This window comes from Chelonoidis abingdonii, chromosome 4 (assembly GCF_003597395.2).
Source record: "Chelonoidis abingdonii isolate Lonesome George chromosome 4, CheloAbing_2.0, whole genome shotgun sequence".
Lineage (NCBI taxonomy): Eukaryota > Metazoa > Chordata > Testudines > Testudinidae > Chelonoidis > Chelonoidis abingdonii.
Window position 1 is genome coordinate 112,423,758 of NC_133772.1, and position 16,287 is coordinate 112,440,044.

Here is a 16,287-nt window from a genome sequence, read left to right on the forward strand (position 1 = left end):
GGCCTACCCTAGAACAGTTCCACGGCGCATGCCCAGTGGCAGGAGCGGGCTGCTCGGCACGGCTGTGCTGCAGTAACACAAGGGCCCGGGCCCGGCGGGGAAGGAAATAGCTGCCAGACGCCCGGAAGTGGAGGTCTCCATGGAGACTGTTCCGACGCGTTGCTATGGCTCTATGGCGGGGCGTAGCCGCCCAAGATGGAGCAGATCCCGGAGGAGGAGGGGTTCGGGGGACCAGGGCGTGGGGCCAGGTCCGAGCAGGGGCCCGAAGAACCCGAGTCCCAGCCTGGCCCGGCCTGCCTCGCCTGGAGCCCCCTGGAGGTGGCGGAGTGGGTTCGGCAGCTGGGCTTCCCTCAGTACGAGGTGAGGTGCGGGGCAAGGAGGGCGGCGCCGTGAGCCGGGGCGGGGGGGGGCGCTGCGCGGCCAGCTGGGAGCTCGGACTCTTACTAACCCCACTCGCAGCGCCATCGCTTGGCGCTACCGGGCTGCGCAACCGCGGGCCCTCGCTGGAGAGAAATTCCCGCTTCCCTTGCTCTGCCTTGCGGCCTGGCAGCGCCCCTGAAGCTGGCATCGAGAGCACCCAGAATCTATGCGTTCTTGGAAAACTCAGGGCAAGTTTCTAGCCCTGGCGGTGCGGAGGGGAGCTGGGAAGAGTGAAGCCAGCGCCCCCCAGCAGGTTCAGAAACCAGAAGGGGGGTCCCGGGGGGAAACCATTATTTTTAAGGATCTCATTGCTTTTACACCAGTCTCGTGATCGGGCAGCGGGGAGGCTGACTAATGTTGGTTTTTGAATGCTTGGGGTTGACAGTACTGCTCACTGCTGTATAGTGTTTCCATCTGATTTTCCTGCCAGGAGTGCTTTACAACTAACTGCATCACTGGCCGCAAACTCATCCACGTTAACTGCTCAAACCTGCCACAGATGGGCATAACAGACTTTGACCACATGAAGGTGAGTGCCACACACAGAGATGCCTTCCTTCATTAGAAGTGTAATTTCCCATCCCATCTCCTACATGTTCATGTTTGTTTTCTGCCTACATCAAGATGTAACACTGCTCCAGCTCTCTTAATGATAATAGGAAACCCAATACACTCATGCTCAATAGGACAACTAGAACCTGCCCAAGACCTGATGTTTGGATGGATGTGGTACACAGAATGCAACAATATTTTTCTCACTGCACACTGTTCTGGCTGCACTAAGAATCTTCCCAAAGCTTTATGTAAAACTCAAGATGAACCGTGACCCCAAACCTTTTATGAAGTTCTGAAAAGTTGTATTTTAAAAGAAAAATTATTTCCATGCCTTTATGCCCATCTGGTTTCCATCTAGGACCTGAGGCAGAAGGGCCACAAAGGAAAAAGAAAGCCTGCAGTGGCAGTACTTCCTGTGTGTGCGAAGTAGGAAACAACAGAAATCTTGCCCAAACACTTGTTTGTTTGACAATTACAACCCAGCTTGGGAGACATAGTGATTCTTCACTGCATTACACCAGTTTTGTGTGGTGTAATTCTTCTGAAGTCAATGGAAATTCACTAGTGTAAAAGTGATGTAAGAGTGGAGAAGCAGGGTCAGGAAGTTTGGATATGCACCTGCATTTCTGGGTGCTCAATCAAACCTCCAGTGTTTTTCCCACCTTTGTCCTACCACTTAATGAAGATATGTGTATATGGGGGGGGGAAATGGTCTACAAAATCCCACTTTTTAAAATCAACAAACTAGTCTTCACTAATTAAAACTGTACAAAATTCCCCATCTAAAGGATCCCCAAATCAGCTAATAAGGAAGGACCAGAAGGAATTTTTACTTGCTGCATTGGGGGTGAACAGAGGCTTCACCTTATCCAGCCTCACATGAAGTGTTCCATGGTTCAAGGTAGGCTCCATATAGCTCCCAAATGGTCAGAGCCTTTCTAGAGGTTTCTGCCTTTATATAGAGTGCGTAGGCACAGCCCAATGGTAGGAATGTGTACTGATAATACTCAAAAGAGAACTTTGAGAGTTTTGAATGGAAGGCATCAGAGAACTGCAAATTGATTTTAAAGATGTTCAGCCTCCCTAATGAGATACTGTTTGTGACAAATACTATGGAAACTGACAGAAGCATGGAATATTCAAACACTACTGTATTCATGTTCTATGTATCTTCATGGGCTTGCTCGTGATTGTATTCCTGGCTAAATGGGTCAGACAAGGAACCAAAATCTCTGGCCAGGGAGGGGATGAAATAAATTCAACTCCCCAATACTGGAACAAGTCTTTTGAAGTTTCACAGTCTCCTCTCTGTGCCCTCCTCCCCCCAATAACACAGATTGTTTTAGGCCTTTTGAACCAGGTCAAACCAACAAAGGACTTGAAACTGTTTAAAATATAAACTCTTGCCTAAAGAGAGGGTCACTCACATGCTATCCAAGAATTGACAGGCATGTTGACTGTGTCCAAGAGAGACAGGCTCTGCTGTGGACTGGAAGTGGAAGTAGAAGGTAGTTGACCACTTGCTAAGCCAGGCATGCATATAAGCTGTTTTTGTTGACTTTTTCTGAAACACTTTTTTTCTGAATAAATGGTACATTGTTTTATGAATGCTGGCTGGTCACTGAATGACCGTTATTGCTCCTGAGAGAGCAGAACTGAACTAAAGTAAGACCAACTGAGATGATAATGAATTGCAGGAGTCTGGAGCCTAAGACCCCTGTCTGGAGGGAGTAAATAATGGGATTTCATCCCAAGAAAGGTGATTCCTAAGACCTATGCGGAGCGCCTCTGAGGAGCCCACAAGGGGTCCAGATGTGCAGTTAACTCAGAAATTCTGATAACTACTATCTCAATTTCACACCTTTGAAATAGGGTTGTGAGAGAGGAAAGAAGTTGCCCAGAGTCATGTAGCAAGTCTGAGATATCCTGTCTCTATCTTGTACTTTAACCACCAGGCTCTTCTTTCCTCACTTTCAGTCCATGGCTGAGAAACTAGTATTGACTTAAATAATAACATTCAAGTGCTCCAGCAGGAAAAATGCAGTAAAAAGTTAACCTGGTAAAACATTAGCTATAATTGAATGTGACTATGTTTTCTGTATGCCCAACCAAAATACATTACCTAAACCAGCAGAGTCTTTAACAGAATAAGTTTTTTTTAAGACACACATAGAATCATAGGACTGGAAGGGACCTCAAGTGGTCATCTAGTCCAGTCCCCTGCACTCATGGCAGGACTAAGTATTATCTAGACCATCCCTACAGGTGTTTGTCTAACCACTTTTAAAAATCTCCAGTGATGGTGATGCCACGATCTCCCTGGGGAATTTATTTCAGTGCTTAACCACCCTGACAGTAGGAAGTTTTTCCCAATGTCCAACCTAAACCCCCCTTGCTGCAATTTAAGCCCGTTGCTTCTTGTCCTAGCCTCAGAGGTTAAGGAGAATAATTTGTCTCCCTCTTCCTTGTAACAACCTTTTATGTACTTCAAAACTGTTATCATATCCCTTCTAAGTCTTCTCTTCTCCAGAAGAAACACAGCCAATAGGTCCCTCATAGGTCATGTTTTCTAGATCTTTAATCATTTTTGTTGCTCTTCTCTGGACTTTCTCCAGTTTGTCCACATCTTTGCTGAAATGTGGCACCCAGAACCGGACACAATACTCCAGTTGAGGCCTAATCAGTGTGGAGTAGAGCAGAAGAATTACTTCTACTGACTTTCTTATAACACTCCTGCTAATACAGCCCAGAATGACGTTTGCTTTTTATGCAACAGTGTTACACTGTTGACTCATATTTAGGTTGTGATCCACTAGGACCCCCAGATCCCTTTCTGCAGTACTCCTTCCTGGGCAATCATTTCCGATTTTGTACGTGTGCAACTTATTGTTCCTTCCTAAGTGGAGTACTCTGCATTTGTCCTTATTGAATTTAATCCTATTTATTTCAGACCATTTCTCCAGTTGTCCAGGTCATTTTGAATTTTAATCCTATCCCTTAAAGTACTTGCAGCCCCTCCCAGCTTGGTATCATCTGCAAACTATATAAGTGTACCCTCTATGCTATTATCTAAATCATCGATGAAGATATTGAATAGAACCCAGAACTGATCCTTGCAGGACCCCACTTTATATGCCCCTCTAGCTTGACTGTGAGCCACTGATAACTACTCTCTGGGAATGGTTTTCCAACCAGTTATGCACCCACCTTATTGTATCTCCATTTAGGTTGTATTTCCCTAGTTTGTTTATGAGAAGGTCATGCGAGACACTATCAAAAGCCTTACTAAAATCAAGATATACCACATCTACCGCTTCCCCCGTATTCACAAGGCTTGTGAACTGTCAAAGAAGGCTATTAGGTTGGTTTGACATGATTTGTTCTTAACAAATCCATGCTGACTGTCATTTGTCACCTTATTATCTTCTCAGGGTTTGCAACTTGATTGCTAAGTCACCCCATTCCCATTACTTAAGTAAAACTGACCCCCTAGCTGTCTTCCTTTTCAGGGGTCTTAACTGAGGTTTTTACATAATCAAGTGAATAGAAAACAGGACAGCGAGCCTGGATCCTGTGAGTTCTGGCTCTGCCACTGACTGTGTAACCTTGAACAAGTTTCTTAACCCAAATTTTTCAAAAGTGGGTATTTAAACATTTAAGTCCATATTGTTAGGCACATGTGGAACCCAGGTCACTTATGTGCTCATTGTGAGCTGCAGCTGTTTAAATCATTCAGCACCTCTGAAAATCATGTAACTGATTTAGATGCTTAACTTTAAACATCCAAGTTTGAAAATTTGGGCTACAACCTCTCTTAACATCAGTTACCCACCTAAAAAATGGGTAAAATCCTTTCCCAAACTCATAGTGAGGCTGTGCGGATTGTTTGAAAAGGACTTTAAATCCACTAGGCATGATTCTTATTCTTTGACTGCATGTGTACACTGTCTTCATCACATAAAAAGAGCTGGCTGGCTGCATCGTGAGCTAGAGGGTACTGAACTTCAAATGGGCCATAGGCTGCTTTTGCAGAGCCATAACAATTTTGTTTCATATCTTCATTATCTACGGTTGCCTCCATCACACAGCAGGAGCTGGAAATTCAAACTGTTTGCAACTCACAAGCAACAAGAGATAAAATCTTTATGCACCATGGCAGGAATTTGAACATTGTGTTCTTTATGCTGTAAAGCACCAAGCATTTGGGTCAATCTTAACTCTTGACTGGCTGAACAGTTCTAACCCTTTAGTTCTAATGTACAGTCAGAGCAAAATGAACTTGGGGTAGTATTTTTAAAAGCATCTACTTGAGTTGGGAACCTGTGTCCCACAGACTGAGAGTGGAATTTAGGCATTTTTGAGAACCTCACCCTTGGCCATTATCTTCCTGGTTTCCTTTGTTATTACTGAAGACACATAGATTCAGCTTTTAGCTATACTGTTACAGATTGAAAATTACTCCACTGAGTACAAAGGAGTGGTGCTGGTATAGCCAAGAGCAGAATCTGGCCCATGTAGGTTTTTCAGTGAGAGTCCTGAACCTAACCCAATTTCTGATTGATGCTGCAGTGAGGCTATACTCCTGTGTATATGATGCTCAGGCACCACAGCAAGCCTGTATGTAACCAAAACCCGGCTACTTGCTAGAAGTGATTATGAGGGCACCAGTTGAGCTGTATGACCTTACTGTTCAAACCTTTTACAGTTTACAAGGAGGGGAGTGTTGGTGGAAAAGTCCTGTTGAAGGGATTGTATTAGGGCTGGGAGGGTTGCTGGAGTTTCTCCAGGTTGCTGCTGGTTTTGTTCTAGTTGTATTGTTATTTTAAATCATATCAAAGGCACCCAGAGTACCAGTTAGAAGACCCTAATAGCCTCCCACTTGAAACTGCACGATGGGATGTGGTTTAGCAAATAGTAAAACTGATTAGAGACATGAAAGGTGAATTGATCAAGGTTTTAAAAGACAAGATTTATATTCTGAAAAGTAACTATATTAAAAATTATAGTCAGGCTCCTCCCACTGAAGGTTCCAGGTCCAGCTAGCTCAGACTACAAGTCAGATAATTTTTCTAGTGAGCAGTGCCACTGCTGATCCAACTGGGCCTTTCTGCCTCTGATATTGTCATCAGTAATAAAAGTTCTACAGACGTAATTTAGCAGACAGTGTTGATGATGCTGTAGTAGGCAGAGAAGAAAGAATCCCGCTCACTCACCCATAGCTGTGTTTGCTCTGCAAGTGCTAATAGTAGTAAAAAAAAAAACCCAAAACAAACCTGTTTGGGGCAATAAAGGCAGCAGCTGTGACTCCATCACATACTAAATCCCTGAAGTAATCAGAATGTGCTGTTTTTACATAATCTTTTTTCTAATCATAACTGCACATTGGACTCATCTTGCTGGATCAGTCTCCAGCTCCTACCTTATGGAAAGGAAAACGTTCTGAAAAGAGAAACTGCAGGAGTTCTTTTCTGTGCAGCTCTACACTACAGAGCTCTATCAATGTAGCCACCACACTAAGAATAGGCTCCCTTATGTTTCCTCTTGCATTTCAGGAGATTTCATGGCATGTGCGAGAGCTGCTGGGGATTGAGGAGCCTCTCTGGAGCAGAAGCATTGCCCTCCCTTACAGGGACAACCTGGGCTTGTTTCTAGAGCACAAAGCCCCAGCTGGTGCAAAAGCTGATGCCCTCACCTTCTCTCAGTTTGTCCAAGAAGCAGGTTTAGAGCCATATGCTACAATTCTACCTTTGTAAAAAGCTTCACATGTGGAAGCAGACGCCCTCACCTTCTTTGTTCAAGAAGTTACAATTCCATCCTCCGGATTAAAGAAAGGCACATCGATACTGTGATTTGTTTAGTGCTGACAGTATGCTCAGCCATGCACAGTCCCTCCCTTGAACACGCTTGCCATTTAAACTTCTACTCCTAAAGAAACCCCTCTGGGTTATTTGCCAGGTGCTGAACTCCTTAGTTCGGTTACATTATCTTAAAGGTTCCCTTTTTTCCATATTGCAGGAGCTCTGTGTGGTTCAGTCATGTCTGAATACCTGTCAACTGCTGCTACTTCACATGTTATCACCAAGACCATAGATAAATCTTAATCACCTTTCATTGACATCTGCTTTCCTCAAGCTCAGGTGATAGATTATAAGGCTTTCGCCCAAACTCTGGTCCAGGGGTCGGCAACCTTTCAGAAGTGGTGTGCCGAGTCTTCATTTATTCACTCTAATTTAAGGTTTTGCGTGCCGGTAATACATTTTAACATTTTTAGAAGGTCTCTTTCTATAAGTCTATAAATATATAACTAAACTATTGTTGTATGTAAAGTAAATAAAGTTTTTAAAATATTTAAGAAGCTTCATTTAAATTAAATTAAAATGCAGAGCCTCTTGGACTGGTGGCCAGGACCCGGGCAGTGTGAGTGCCACTGAAAATCAATTCACGTGCCGCCTTCGGCACCTGTGCCATAGGTTGCCTACCCCTGCTCTAGTCTTTGCCATTACAGATCCAGCTGACCTTGTTCACTACTCCACACAAAAATAAGTTTAAAGAGTTAAGTGATGTATATAATAATTGCCTTATGATCTAGTGCCTTATTTTGTAAAGGATCTCAAGGTGCTTTACAAACTATATAATGCAGGAATCCCTTTCCTCATTGAGAGAAGTATCATGCAATCTTTTACATGGTTAAGGTTTTGGTTTTACATCTCATCCTACACTTTTAGGTCTCATCGGCACTGTCAGCAGCAAGGCATCTCCTGGCACTATGATTAAGTGATGGTTCAATCGTGGCTGAAAGGAAAAAATGCTTCCTACCGAATCATCACTACCATTTTCTGCAGCAGCAGCAGGGATTTCCTTGATCCTGAGTCCAAATACTGAACAGGCACAATCCTCTTTAGTGTGTGAGATCTTATTAGTTCAAAACCCAATGTGGTGGGACTGCAGCCACTGTAAGGCTGCTCTCCTGCTTACCTGTCAAAAATGCTACAGAAAACGAATGTGCCCAACACTCTGAATTGAGGTCTTAGGACAAAATGCCATTTTAATAAGTGAGCTTGGATTGAAATAAAGCAGTTATCTGGCAGAGTGCTAACTTCCCAGGCAACCAAAACAAACTCTTAGAAATAAACAAAAACATACACTGATTGGTGGAATCTGCAGTGTTACTCTAAACATTTAAAGAGCAAGCAGCGCAAATTCCCACTTTTTCGTTATCTCGCTCTGGGACAGATAGTCATCACTGTTAGGTTCCAGGACTGTTCAGTAGCAGCCATGCTTGTTGGCTCACTGACTCCAGTACTTTGTTGAACAGTGACCCTTTCCAGAGAGAAGACTCAGAGCTACCACATGTAAAAGTGGGAGACCCTAAATATTTTAGCAGTAGCCAACTCATGTTCTGTGAGGGTGTTACCAAGACCTTTATGTGGCCACAAGGTAAGCAAGACTGCAGATGATGTGACAAAGCTCTGTCTTTGTCTCAGGGGGTCCGGTGCTTCCTGGCAGATTTCGCTAGCCTCAGAGTCTCACTGTGACCCCTCACGTAGCCCTTCTCTCTCTAGAGGCAAGGAACACAGCCTACTGAGCCATTTTTATCATAAGCCAGCAAGGGAGGTGAGGAGGAGCAACTGCTCCTCACACAGTCTCTGTTGTCTCCCAGTCTCAGTGATTAATCGGGAAGGGGAAGGGGGAGCCCAGGCCTGTGCTCTACTCCGGACTCCAACCCAGGGACCCTAATACAGTAACTCCTCACTTAACGTTGTAGTTATGTACCTGAAAAATGCAATTTTAAGCGAAACGATGTTAAGCGAATCCAGTTTCTCCATAAGAATGAATGTAAATGAGGGGGTTAGGTTCCAGGGAAATTTTTTCACCAGACAAAAGACATTTTATTTTTTTTTATATATATATATATATATATATATATACACACACACACACACATATACATACACACACACACATACATACACACACGCGCACACTAAGTTTTAAACAAACAATACTGGTACACAGTGATGATGATTGTGAAGCTTGGATGAGGTGGAGGAATCAGAGGGCGGGATATTTCCTTTACTGCTAAATGATGAACTAGCAATTGGCTGAGCCCTCAAGGGTTAACTCTCTCTACACAAGGCAGCAGGAATGGAGGGAGATATGTGCATTTTCCCTTAAGTACACTGCTTTGTTAATTAGATCAGCTTGCTGATAGGCAGCTACTGCAAGCTCCCTCCCTCCTGAGTCCTGGTCTGTCCCCACTGCTCAATGGAAGATGGGGTAAGCAGGGTGCAGGGGGACACCCTGACATTAGCCTCCCTCTTTCTTCCCTCCCCCCTGCATAGCAAGCAAGAGTCTCAGGGAGCAGCTCCAAGACAGAGGGCAGGAGTAGCACATGGGAGTGGGGGGAGGGACACACCTGAACTGCAGGCAGCTGCTGCACAGGAAACTTAGGGGAGCTGATAGGGGGCTGCCAGTTCACCCTGGTTCCAAGCCCCCAACAGCTTGCTGCAACGGGCTGCTGTTCCTGCAAGCAGCGGACAAAGCAGGCATCTGTGATGTTAACAGGGAGCATTACACAACTTTAAACGAGTATATTCCCTAATCAGCAATGTAACAACATTAACTGGAATGACTTTAAGTGAAGAGTTACTGTAGTAGCAGCTATGGTAGCTGACTTTTTGGAAATAGAACGTGTACAATTCCCTGGCCTACTTCCCCACAGCAGCCCCCGCTCAATATCTCCTTCCCCATTATCTCAGGACCTCCTTCCTTGCACTTGATATGGATTTGTAATGCTTTCTTCCTCCTACAGCTCCTGACATACGTGCCTAACTTATTGAATGGGAGGCTTTTAGCTAGTTTCAGCCAGCCCCTAATTGGCTTCAGGTGTCCCAAACCAACTAGCTATCTTCCCTGACTTCTGGAAAGATCTTAATTGGCCCCAGGTGTCTTAATTGACCTGGAGCAGCTGCTATTTATTTATCCTAGTAACAGGGATTTGTTTAGCCTGGAGCTAATATATCTGTCTCCCACTACTTTTCTATAGCCATCTGGCCTTGCCCCATTACAATGGATACAAGTTGGGCAGCTTGCCGGTACGTCAGAATTATGAGTCAGGAATGCTATTTGTTTTCACTGTTTAATTTGCCTACTACTTTACAGTTGGTTTGTGCTGTGGGTGATGATCAGGTAAAGGTTTACATGCCATTCCAGCTTTTTCCTTTCCACTGCAGGACAAAGTCCTCACGGTACATTCCTCTACCACACACAGCCATATGGATCCTACAATGGGAACTGGTAGGAAAGGGGTCTTAATCTCTGCCACAGTTCTCTTCAGCATTAAACTTTAGCAAAGCAGTTCTATCCCTGGAGGTTTGGAATCACACTGTGGTTATACTGTATGAAGCTTCAGAATCAGTGTTAGGAACATCCCCTGGGTCTTCTTTCCAAGTCACATCAATAGCAGTTGTGGGTGGACATTGACTTATGATCCAGCACCATACTGGGATCTGCTGCGGCAGAAAGAGAAGACATTCTGCTCCCAGAGGCCACTGCTGGCCATCCCTCCACTCTTTGCAAGCAAAACTCCAAAGGAGGTACAGTACAACAAAGTAAGATGGTTCTGGAGAAGAACACTCCTTGCTAGGAGCTGACTGAAAGGAGACCCCTTCATTTGTACAGTTGTCAGGTCAAACCAGGGGAAGGTGCTGGGAAGAGAAAACAGGCTGTATTATTTATGGGCAAGAGCTATCAGTTCCATACCTGTGATTTAACAAGATGGCTTTCTTTGGTCTAAGTCCTCTGTCTTAGCCCATTGAGAAAGCAACAGGATTCAGAACCTTATATTCTTTGGACAAATTGCCCACAATGAGCAAAACTCACTGTAGTATTAATGGGATGATTTTGCACAAACTGGACTTAATGGGCCTACTTCATACCCATAAACATATCCATCAGATCAGCCCCAAAGCAAGAGTGTCAGTGCCTTGCCATTGGATCTTCCACTATCCATAAGAACAGTCCACTCCAGCATGATCCTCTGGCTATCTCTATATATGTTTGTATTATGTCCATCACAATGCGGCCCTGATCCTGATAGGGGTCTCTGGATGATACTGCATTACAACTAATCAAACAACGATGCAGAAAACAGAATTAGTAGGGAGGAATGGCTCAAGAATTGGTAATGAGTTCTCTGTACTCAGTTCAAATCAAGCCTTCACTGGTGGTGACCAAAAGCATTATCACATGTGACCCAGGGATTTCTTGGCACCCGCTGACGGAGGGCACAGGAGTATACAAGGTTTTACAAGGGTTCCTTGGAGTGGATAACTGCATAATAGAAAAAAAGGGTTCACCAAAGGATGGCATACGAGGTCTCTACCAAGAGCCAGTAGCCCACTGGTCAACATAATGATTGTGAAATGTGTGTACAGACAATATTTAAGGAGTTATGTATCTATACTGAAAATTATGTTAGTCAGGTTTGGGAGTTAAGGCAGGTCACCAGGAGGTGAGAAACCTATTATCTCCTGCCTAGAAGGAACATGTCAGAGATGTTTCTCTCTCTGTCCGGCCATACTGAGCCACCTGTCACATAAGAGAGCGAGAAACGAAAAAAAACCTATAGGAAAAAACAATGATGTCCTGTTTATGAATGAAGACAAAGCATGAGACTGATATCTCTTGTGGGAGCAAAGAGACACACAGGTTTCTTCATGTAGAAGGCATGCTAACAGCATTTTTATCTTATGAAAAGGGGGGTCACAGCCAGCCTAGCTGTAAAGCACTGTGAGAAGGATTTTTGGGTGAGCAACAAGCAACATTCTACAAGACATGAGAATATCTTGCTAATTATCTCTAGAATGCATGTTAAAATTTTATTTTATATGTAACCATTTGTTTTCAATATTGCTACTTGTTATTACTTGAATCTCTGTTTTGTTAAATAAAGTGAGATTTGCATATAGTGAAATCAAGTACAAATGCTGCATGTTAAGCAGAGCCATGATCTGAGGTGGAACTGATAAGCTGGGTTGTACTGTTTCTTTGGAAGCAGCCAATCTGTAAATGCTGCAAGTGTCCAGTGAAACAGGGGATTGACACTCCGGGGAAACATTCCGAGGGCTTGAGGGCTGGTGTGTCCCAATCACTAACCTGCAGAGTGACAGTGGGGCCTGTGAGGCCTAGAGGGAAGTATGTGCATTGCCCATGGAGTTGGAGGACTGGCCTATGGCTTCCTCACACTGACTAAGGGCAGGTGATAGAGAGGTGCCTCAGAAGTGTGGGTACCACTAGGAAGTAGCACACCATCCAACAACTGGTCAGTGTCCTATATGAAATGTGCTGGGATCTCAAATTGGTTCTTAGTGGACAGATCTTCTGGCATGTGGCTTTTGACGGCACAAACAATCAGATGTCAGGTAAGTGATGTAGCCACCCTATCGTGGCAACATGATCTGGAGATATCAACTGCATCCATCCACTATCAAGATGATAAAGAGGGCTGCCCGTAACCAGATGGTACCCTGTTTGTTCTGGACAGGTGACCACATAAGAAAAAACACCCAACAAATTGGCCCCCTTTTTGGCAGTCTCCGCAGAGAGGTGAAGCACTGAGTGGGCCCTGGAGACTGAACTCCCCTCTCCCTCCTAGTACTTGTCCCTCAAAGGCACACTGGGAGTGAGAAGGAAACTAGCCTTGCCACTGCATCTGCTCCGGGGGAGTAAAAAACAGTTCTCAGACTCTGGGTCTGTTCATTTAGCAACTTCCACCAACATTAAATTTAACTTAAATGTTTTAAACAAAAAAAACAAAATTGGTGCAAATCTGGCAGGAGCAGGCCAGAAGCTCCACAAGATTAAAGCCATACAAGGGGGCAGTGGCAAAGCTTTCCATCTGTATAGCATTGTCTGGAGGACCACAAAGCACTTTACAAATAAATAAAGCCTCACACCCTCCTCCCCCCATGAACTAGGTGAGGATTAACTTCTTTTTACAGATGGGAAACTGAGACAGAGAAAGGAAGTGACATCCTAAGTTCATATAGGAAGTCTGTGACAGACAGAAAAAATGAACCTAGGTCTCCTGACATCCCATTCTCTTCTCTAACGTGAGTCTGGCTGCTTGAAAAGGATAAAGGAACATTGTTCATCATTTTCATTCAAAACCCAATGATAACTATATGGTGGCATTGGCAGGCTGTAGTCATGAGGGTCCACACAGGGTGGGACAATATTCTCCAGACTGCTAGTCTAGGTGGTGGTTCTTTAACAAGAAGTGGGGGAAACATTAAAACAAAAAGTTTTGCTGAGGATAGGGAATGGATCAGGAGAAGGAGTGAGAGTGCAAGGCCAGCAGCAGGAGCTACTAGACAGAGTAGAAATTATGTACCTATCCTGGGGGATCTTAGGAATTACGGACAAATGAACCACACTTCAGTACCAGATAAATTGGTTTAAATGACAGTTAAAAAGAGAACTGTAAAAGACCTAAATTAACATGATATGTTAGGACTAACCAGCACAACTTCTGTAAAGAAAAATCATGCTTTTCTAAAGTTCTTTGAATGTATCAACAAAACTGTAGATATGGATGACGGCTAACAAATCATTTGCGCTTCCAAAACCCTTCAATGAAGTCACTGTAAATTAGAATCATAGGGAAAGATTCTGTCATGGATCAGAGAGTGGTGAAGAGGCAGGAAACAGAGTACAAATATATGATTAATTTTCACCATGCCAAAAATAGGATGTCTCAAGTTTCCATGCTGGAGCCAGTACTTAGTATATTTATCAGTGATCTGTAAGAGGAACAAACAGCAAGCTGGCAACATTTGCAAATGACATGAAATTATTTTGGTTAGTCAACATTAGAAATGACTCAGTAATTTCAGAAGGACCTTGCAAAGCTGAGTGAACAGTAACATTATGGCAGAGGAAATCCAGTGTTGACAAATGCAAGATAATGTACACGGGAAAGAGTAATATGAACTACTCAAAGTTGCTGGGTTCTAAACTATCTGTAACCACTCAGGAAAAACATTTCTGCTGTATGTGCAGTGGCCAAAGTGCAAACAATGTTAGTTTGCGTAAATAATGGAATGGAAAATAATGTTGACAATATTTAATGCCAGTTTTATAACGACATTGTAATAAATCAATGATACGCCCTCACCCAGAATACTCTGTTCAGTTCTGGTCTCTCCATCTAAAGGAGAAAATATAGCTGAAATAGAAGGAGTTTCAAAGATAAGCAATGAAAGACTGAAAGGCTTGGACAGATTTTTGTGTAAAGAGAGATTGATAATAAGGGGACTGTCTGGTTTAGCTACAAGAGCAATAAGAAGGGACATGATAGAGGTATATAAAATATTGAACAGCCTAGAGATGGTGAATCATGTCCTCTCACATATGAACAAAGCAACATTTAATGAAATTGGAAGGCCACAAATTTCAAATCCATAAAAAGATTTTTTTTTTAATATGATGCATACTTAATCTGTAGGACTCACTGCCACAAAATAGCACTGATGCCAAGAGCATCATAGGATTAAAAACAGGATTGGACATTTAGATGGCTAAGAACAGCCCCAGATACATTAGATGTTTTTTTCCCCCTCTCTTTCTCTCTCTCTCATTTATTTATTTAAAGGAAGGGATATAAGCCTGCCTGCTTCAGAGCAGATCCCAAGCACTGAATGAGAGGTTAGAAAGAAACTTTCCCTATGGACAGATAACTCATAGTGAAAAATTGAGACTATTCTTGAACTCTCTCTCAGGTATTTGGTATTGGCCACTGTCAAAGACAAGATAGTGGACTAGAAGGCCCACTAGTCTGGGCTGTCCAGTATGGAGATTCCTGTGTTCTGTTGTTTTACACCAAGCTGCACAACTGGAATAGGTCCTATATATCCCCACTGCGTAAATTCTTATCTCTAAAAACCAGAGTAGAGGGGCTAGGGGCTCAGATTGAGATACTGAGGTATTCAATGGATGGATTTCAGGCTGCTTGAGAACTGCCAGTATATTGGACTTTGGGTTGTCCATCCCTTATCACACAGGGTAACATTTTCAAAAGTGCCAAAGTCCCATTTTAAAAAATGACTTAGGAACTTGGGAGCCAAGTCTCATTAAAATCAATGAGACTTTGGCACTTTTGAAAATTGACCCAGCACTCACTGGTGCATGACATGAAGTGAGGAGGGTATGTACCATATTATTCCTCTGCAATAGGAAGACTCCTAACTTCAAATCCTGGGATGTGGCAAAGGTTCAGGGAGGATGGCCAAGTAGAAACATTTGAAGTTTGGCACTTTACTTACTCCTCTTGAGTCAGGGAGGAGACAAACGTTTGGTTGACAAAGTTCCCACACAAAAACCGGGGGCAGGAGGTCTTTTGCTCTGCACAGATGGGGCAGTGCTCAGGGAAACATACGTCATTCAGTAACTTCAGTGCACGCTGGTGGGGCAGGTGCCGCCACATACAGCTGTTCAGGGCTGCATAGAAAACGGCCTCCAACCACTTGCCAGTGACAGCAATTTTCTCTGCACAACAATCAGAGAACAAATGTTGTCAGTTACCACTACACATATTGATGTGAAGGAAATAGCAGAGATTTTTTAATGTCTCTTCCTCTTTTGTTCCCTATTGAGAAGGGTCGACGTGGCAACAGCATTGCAGTGTGCTTATTCACAGGCCAGGGAGGAGAGGCTCTAATCCAGTAAGTAATAATAATATACTAGCTTATACCCATCTAGCATGTAAAGCACTTTGTGCTGAAATAAGCTGTGTATAAAGGGACCACTCTCCATCTGCAGCTGTCCCTGTGGTGGAAAACGATGGCTAACAGTTTAGGACAGGAAGTTAAGATGAATACCATATCCAGGTGAAACCATGGAAGAGATGGGAGAAGGTCTTCTCCACAGTAATTGTCCTGACTGTAACAGTGAGGCACTGAAGCACCTGCAAACTCTAACAAAATCAGAAAAGTCAGACATGGAAAAGATCTTTGGGGGTCACTTACTCCATCCCTCTGGCCATGCAGGATTGGTCCCCACTAGATATTAATTCTGTGTTTTATAGATTCATAGACTCTAGGACTGGAAGGGACCTTGAGAGGTCATCGAGTCCAGTCCTCTGCCCTCATGGCAGGACCAAATACTGTCTATGACATTTGGTCCTCTGCCCTCATGGCAGGACCAAATACTGTCTGATAGACATTTATCTAACCTACTCTTAAATATCTCCAGAGATGGAGATTCCACAACCTCCCTAGGCAATTTATTCCAGTGTTTAACTACCCTGACAGT

General features: G+C 43.6%; 2 protein-coding genes across 3 annotated transcripts in view; one reads left to right on the forward strand and one right to left on the reverse strand.

Moving 5' to 3' along the window:
* Window positions 1–195: 195 nt before the first annotated feature.
* SAMD15 (sterile alpha motif domain containing 15) lies at window positions 196–8,080 on the forward strand. 2 transcript variants are annotated; one of them, XR_004376700.2, is made up of 4 exons: window positions 196–360; window positions 851–949; window positions 1,764–1,876; window positions 6,528–8,080. XR_004376700.2 is itself a non-coding variant. In XM_032801879.2 (3 exons), the coding sequence occupies exons 1-3, from the start codon at window positions 196–198 to the stop codon at window positions 6,726–6,728; spliced, it is 465 nt and encodes a 154-aa protein (XP_032657770.1). In that variant the 3' UTR covers window positions 6,729–8,080. The 2 variants fall into 2 exon arrangements, 1 of the variants encoding a protein (XP_032657770.1); XM_032801879.2 differs by lacking the exon at window positions 1,764–1,876.
* A 1,734-nt stretch (window positions 8,081–9,814) lies between these two features.
* The window catches only part of NOXRED1 (NADP dependent oxidoreductase domain containing 1), a 22,289-nt gene continuing 15,816 nt past the window's right edge, over window positions 9,815–16,287 (reverse strand). The window contains exons 6-7 of the mRNA XM_032801978.2: window positions 15,300–15,522; window positions 9,815–10,682 (exon numbers count right to left, since the gene is read on the reverse strand). Coding sequence (XP_032657869.2) covers window positions 10,460–10,682; window positions 15,300–15,522 — 446 coding nt within the window. The 3' untranslated portion in view covers window positions 9,815–10,459. The remainder of the gene's footprint in view (window positions 10,683–15,299; window positions 15,523–16,287) is intronic.